Genomic DNA, 6,665 nt, shown 5'->3' on the forward strand with positions numbered 1-6,665 from the left:
ACGTCAATGCTGTCCTAAAATTTCAGACCTTCCTTCACTTGACCACAAACATATCCAGCAAAACAATAATGTGCATGGGAAGTCTCAATGTAGAACTGATGACTGATTTTAACAGGGAAGCACTAGGAGGCAGAGTAGATAAACTGATAACCTGCAAGTAGAAAAAGAAGCGGGTCTTCCTTTACACAGCCCCCCCCCCCCTCCCCCCCAAACAGAATTCTTTACAACATCATAACTATACATGTTACTTTTCATACTCTGTGTTGTAAGATCATGATACTGCTCCACAGCAAAGCCTATATAAAGTTATAGTATTAATAATTTTTAAATAATTTTTGATTTTCCTTATGGCCTTTCAAAAATTATATGGAATAATCAAGGTAAGATTGCAACATTATACTGTCAACAATTACAGTATTCAATTTGATACTTAATATGCCTATTTTAGTGCATGAAATGTAGAAAACAGTCACAATGTTTTGTGCTAAAGAAGTGATCTGTATAAAAGCATATATTTACTTACTAACATATTAAAGAAAAACTTCCTGAAAGGACAGACAGCTACACAATAGAAAATTGCCTCCAATTAAGATTCATTCTCCATATCCCATAAAGAGCTGATTTAGCATACATCAACAATGAAGTATAATGGTTAGCTTAAACCTGTTGTACACATTTCACAAATGCAAGACTTCGAAGAGTGACTTGGTTACTATACCTTCTTACTGTACGCAATAGTAAACTGAATTGTATACCTGAGTGGAGTTAGATAGTTGGTTTTTCCACGGCTCCTCTGCGCTGCTGGTCAGGTTTGTGCGGTTATGAGGTAGAGAGAGTGCGTTTCGCTGCGGGTAAGGCACGTTTCCATTACTTCCACTTCCTGTTATGTGATTATTGCCTATCAAAATAGTGTCTGTACTACCCAGCGTTCTTGCTGTGCTGCAGGGAACTTGGCCTGCTGGAAAGGGTCCATTAGCCATAGGCTGCCCAGGGCAGGCCGGACGGATTCCAGGCTGAGCGACATTAGGCACTCTGGTTAGAGCAACTTGAGGTTGCTGACCAGAGACAGAGTTTGTAGGCAGTGATGAGTCAGCTGTTGGCCCATTAGGAATTCCAGTAGATCGTACCTGTGCAACTCCTGTTTGTCTAATCTAATGAAATACAAATACAACAAAAGAGTATAGCTAATTATCTGATTAAACAATAAATATTATGTAGCATATATTTCTACTACACAGGGGGCATGTCTACACGTGCTGCTATGGCACTGTTGTTCCTGCGCCATCATTTAGTACTTACTGTGCCATGTGATAGTACGTGCAAAAGGAACAGCTAGTATTGCGCTGTGCGTACCACACATGGTTATTTTTAAGCACTTCATCGCTGTAGCAACCCACTATAATGGGGAAGTGTATCACTGCGGTGACATAGCTGCAGCATCATGGGTTTTGACTGCAGATGCTGCATCGCCGTAGCGCGTTGCTACGGCAGCAAAGCATCACATGCAGACATGCCCAGGAGGATTTAAAGGTTCAGTTTAAAATGTTTATTTTTATTCAACCAATCTTTTGGGTAGGTCAGAAACCAAATATTTTCAAAATCTGTATTGAGTAGGTCTGACTGATGTGCTCACAAACAGTGAGTAAATCACATTTTGGAATACTTTTCCTTCAGACTATTAACAGCAATAATATTAAGTCTGAGAGATGCAGTTTTTACAACTGGACACTGTGAAAGTGAGCAATGAACAAGACTGAGATATCAGAGGACTACTATTACAAATGGGTATTTCTTAGACTGCTCTTCAAAACGCTGCTGGTTAACTTATTTAGGAAAATCCATTTTAAAGGTTGGCTAGTTATTCTCTTTGGTAGTCCCATCATACAGAACAAATAAGCACAACTGTCTTTCAGCCAGTAAGCTTCAATGAAAAAAGAAAAATATATCACAATGTAATGGAAACAGAAGATGTTATGTAACATGCTGAAAAGTGCACAAAAACTTGTACAACAGGAATAGCTCAGAGTTCAAAAAAAGAAAATAGACTGCATTACTGACGCAAGTTCTGAAGAACAGAAAAATATTTTTGCTCTCACCTGCTGGTGTTGCTGCATGAAGACAAACTGACTCTCCAGCTGTTCCAGCATTGCTTTCTGTGCTGGATTTAAATTATTTCTGTTTGCACGCAGCTGATCCAAGTGCTGGAAAATATAATACCATGGTATTCTTCAGAATAGTTTGGATAGTTTATTTAAAAAAGAAATCCCATTATGACCAGAGGGAAAAAAAATTAAACTGTGAAAACATGACCAAAAGCTGTTTTAGGGGTCCAAACCTCTTTCTAAAAGCTGCTACATGATAATAAGCACTTAATGCCAGTACCTTTCCTCTCCACATGTAGTCAGATTCCTATTACTAAGGAGAATTCAGTTTCACAGATGAAAGAGAAAATAATAACAATAACAACAACAACAACAATTAAAGAAGTAAAAATATTACCAGTATATTTTGGAAGAAAAGTTTAGAGGTAGTCTCTCTGTAAATTAAATTACATATACACACTACAAGCTACAACATGGATAAAGGTTTTACTGATTTTCACTTTAGGTGACCTTCACAACACCTTTCTGGCTTTGCCCTTCAAGGGTAATGAAACCATAACAAATTAAGGTTGATAAATCATTTATTCTATGTATAGACAAAAGGGACTAATGACAATGTCATTTTAAAAGGAAGAAACTGGGAGAGGAAAGAGAATGCTAGAGCAGTATGAAAGAGAAGAAAAGTAAGAGATGCAGAATAAGATGACAGTTGACAAAGTTTATATGAAGAGGGGGAGATGAAAATGAGTGAGGCAGCAGGAGTTGAGACAGAAGAGGGTGTAAAAAGTCAAACAGCATAAAATACCAATTTTGACTGGCCAAGGGACATTAGCTAAGGAATTATCTTTTAAAAAACAAATTTCTAAAACTGTTTCTTCTTTTGCTATTGCTGAACGTGGAACAAATTACCAATGCAACTGACTGAAGCTGAAGAACAAATTTAAATAAGCTGAAGAACAAAAGAATTACCAAAAGAAACTGGATTTGAACCAAGATTTCAAAAATCCAATGTTTTATTACAGAAACTATGTGGTGTGAAACCCAGGAGTATCAGATTTAATTTGAATACACTCACGTGTGAAAACCTTTGCAAAAAGTCTTAACTTTCTTCATTAATGGTTTAATCAACTTAATAGAACGAGGATCCAAGAAAAGTAACTCACAGGGGAAGAAGGGATTGCAGGAGTTCTACAGCTCTTTAAAAATCTCAGGCAGTACTGTAAGTGCTACTACTTTTCTGACATCCTAAAGTATGACAACTTTTAAAATGTTAAAAGAAAAGAAAAAGGATTACTTTTATCTATCCATTTTACAAATTTCTTAGAGCACTTAAATATTTAGTATTTAGCTAAGGTCATTCATTAAAATAAATTCAGGCTTTTAAAAATATAAATTTAGGCTTCATCTTATGCACATCACAGGGAAGCTAAAAGTATTAAAACTATTCCTATCAACCTATAAGCAGTATAAGCAAAATATACTGAAGTATTTTATATCCAATTTCAATTTTAGAAATTTACAACTGATCAAAAGTTTGAGTGTTCGTATTCAAGTAAGAAAATAAATCTCATGTCACCTAGAGCTTTCCTTCAACGTACCTACCTGTAATTTCTGTGGTGTCAAGCACCAAGAATGAACTTGTTGCTGTACAGGAGGATGTGACACTGTATGGCCACTGCTCCATGCATCTGAAGTATTCTGAGGAAGAATTAAATTCAAAGGTGTGACTATCAAAAGATCAAACAATTATACAAAAACTAGATAGTAACTTATTGATGAAAGTTCTTATCACAGGTTCAAGAATAATAAAATATATAAAAAGTATGCTAATATATACTATACTTCAATCTACTTAAGTCAACAAAATTTAAGAACAGTGCAACAAAGGTAAACATCATCAATAAATTATCTAATACCATTATGACAAGGAACCAAATCACATTGAGAGGTTAGTTTAAAGGTGTACTATCATTAAGATAGAATATTTCACCTATTATAACAGCATTATGTGATGATGAAACATTTTGGATTCTAAATATAAGTCAAGGCAATAGACAGGACAACATGATCATTTCCCTGTCTAACTATTACCCTACATACTTGTATTTTATTCTGAGGTTGGGATTATTACTTGTATAGTGCCACTGATGTGTACTGCATTGGGGGAGTTACTATTTTAATTATAATCTTCTAATTAAACAGATGGATGAAAATGCACTAACCTCATTCCATACTTAAAACATTCCACACCTTGGTGCCAAAGGATTACAATTACAGCAAAAGTGCTGTGTACATGGCATAATTGCTGTGCAGATTTTTGTATATTTTTGGCATGGGGACCTTTAATTCACCAGAATATATACCTTTGATGGACTAGATGTTCTTTTCCTCTTGGCAGGACTGGACAGGTCATCTACTTGGCTAGAAGGAATCATGTGTAGTGGCAAGGATTGCTGTGAAATTGGTGTTTGAGTGAGGCCTAGTACAGGTTCAGTATTTGGATGATGAGGTTTACAAGCCTAAGAATCACAGAAGACAAAAATATGGTTCTATATATTCTTAATTCTTTCCTTTAAACTATATACTTTTACCAGCTGCATATTTTAAAAGGGCTGTGTGGATATGCTGAAGTTGACCTCAGTAACTGAAAATCAGTTTCCATATGGTCATCAATGGAGGAATGTGTACCTTTCATGGCATCATCATTATTATTATTTTTTTTTTTTTTTTTTTTTTTTTTTTTAAATATCCATTGTAGCATTTCAACTTAAGATGAAAATTCTCAAAGTAATGAAAATCCACAAAGGTTCTAAATTGGTACCCCCATAGTTCTCTCACTTTATAGGGAGTCTTTTCTGAGTTAGTATCCCTTTGCAAATAAATCAAAGGCTTTTTATTCATGAAAGCCAGACCTGAACTCAAGTAAAATATGCTTGACCACTACAGATTGTAAAGAACCCTTAAAGCTGGGCACCTGCAGAATATAACCCAACTTCTCACCTGCTGTGCTGTGTTCATGGCACCCTGCCTGGAGGTAAGCTCTGCGGGGATTGGTAGGCTCCATGCCTCCTCAATACTAGGAAGTAATTTAGTTTTATTCTGTAGACTACCTTGTGGAAGGTTACACAACTGAGCCTAGGAAAAATTATGTAAAAAGCAAATTTAACACAAGCCTACTTTAGTAAGAGCAAGTCCACGAAATCTTCCTAAAATCTGTAGCTAATTACGTCTTAAAGAAAGGATAGATTTAAAATTTGGGGTTTCAGAAAGGTGCTAAGTATAAAGAGGGTAACCAGAATATAAACCTTTGTGAGAATCAGAACAAAGTTGAGCTCTGGTTTCAGAGGTCTCGTAACTCTTTTCTTCTGAAATTGCAAACAAGAGTGAAAGATAGTGCGTGTGTGTTCTCTCTCTAAATGCTATGACAACTTAAAAATGTAGACAATACATAGAAAAAATTAAAGCGATGTAAATCAATATGCATCAATTGAGTAAGTGTGCAAAACGGCATTTTTAAAGGATTGAATCTCACTTAAAAATGAAAAGTAAAATGATTTTACAAGCTATGGTATGTTTACAATACATATGGAAACAGTTTATACACACCATGAAACAACTGCACATTAACTTGTGTCATTTCCCCCTCCCCTCTGTTGTATACCTGATAAAATATTTCCCTTTTCTTAAAGCTTTAAGTTTTACCTGTAAATACTTTATCCGTGCTGCAAGTGCAGAGGTATTACTACAATTTTTGCTCCTAGTTGCATTTAAGTAGCATTTAATGGCATCCTGAGGCTGGTTGCAGGACTCATAGAGTGTGCCTAGGTCCATCCAAGCTGCAGCATGGCCATGGTCCAATTGTACAGCACAGATATAGGCCTGTAAAGCATCCATAGGCTGATTCTGCTGTTGATACAGCACACTAAATAGAAAGATTAATGAAATTCAGAATTTGTAGCAATATCCAAATAAAAAGGAATAATATACCCAGCCCCTACCAAAATATGGTATTAAAAAGGATAATGAGAATTGCTAAGTGGAATATGCTACTACCCGATTTATTGTGACACCAGTGAAGTGCTACATTTTTATACTTTAATGTGCAAAGCAAATACATGTCCAGAAACATAAAACTTTAAGCAAGTAAATATCCATGTATTACCTTTACTTCAAAACAAGCATAGCATGACTGATAGAACATTCACATATTAAACCAGAAATCTGATATAACAGCAATGTGCTGAACTAGAAATTAGAAGCTCCCTGACAGTGGTCTGCAACCTTTTTAAGTAGATCACTTTTTGAATTAAAAAGCAACCCCAGATCTACTGTGCCCGCCCCCCCAGTCAGTCGGGGGGGGGGGGGCGCGGGGGGGGGGGGGGGGGAGACACGGGACGGACAGATCAAGGTGGAAGGGAGAAAGTTATTTGGGGACATGCCCCCCAGCAGGCAAGTCTGTAGAGGGAGGGGCAGGAGAGGGGAAAGGGCTGTGGAGGGGGAGCAGGGCAGATCAAGCCCCCAGCTGGAAGGGAGGGAGCAGGGCACAGGCAGGAGCGGCGGGGG

At 36.9% G+C, this 6,665-nt stretch overlaps 1 protein-coding gene across 7 annotated transcripts in view; it reads right to left on the reverse strand.

Moving 5' to 3' along the window:
* The window catches only part of KDM6A (lysine demethylase 6A), a 153,716-nt gene that overhangs the window by 37,063 nt on the left and 109,988 nt on the right, over nucleotides 1-6,665 (reverse strand). For 5 of the 7 annotated variants that reach the window (XR_003094228.1, XR_003094229.1, XM_014520550.2 and 2 more), the window contains 6 exons: nucleotides 5,805-6,024; nucleotides 5,103-5,237; nucleotides 4,466-4,621; nucleotides 3,705-3,800; nucleotides 2,097-2,201; nucleotides 756-1,151 (listed from right to left, as the gene is read on the reverse strand). Coding sequence is in view for 5 of the 7 variants with exons in the window: in XM_014520550.2 (XP_014376036.1) it covers nucleotides 756-1,151; nucleotides 2,097-2,201; nucleotides 3,705-3,800; nucleotides 4,466-4,621; nucleotides 5,103-5,237; nucleotides 5,805-6,024 (1,108 nt within the window). In the remaining 2 variants the exon portion in view is untranslated. The remainder of the gene's footprint in view (nucleotides 1-755; nucleotides 1,152-2,096; nucleotides 2,202-3,704; nucleotides 3,801-4,465; nucleotides 4,622-5,102; nucleotides 5,238-5,804; nucleotides 6,025-6,665) is intronic. The other 2 variants (XM_014520551.2, XM_025204894.1) reach the window with 1 other exon arrangement.

This window comes from Alligator sinensis, unplaced genomic scaffold, assembly GCF_000455745.1.
Source record: "Alligator sinensis unplaced genomic scaffold, ASM45574v1 scaffold243_1, whole genome shotgun sequence".
Lineage (NCBI taxonomy): Eukaryota > Metazoa > Chordata > Crocodylia > Alligatoridae > Alligator > Alligator sinensis.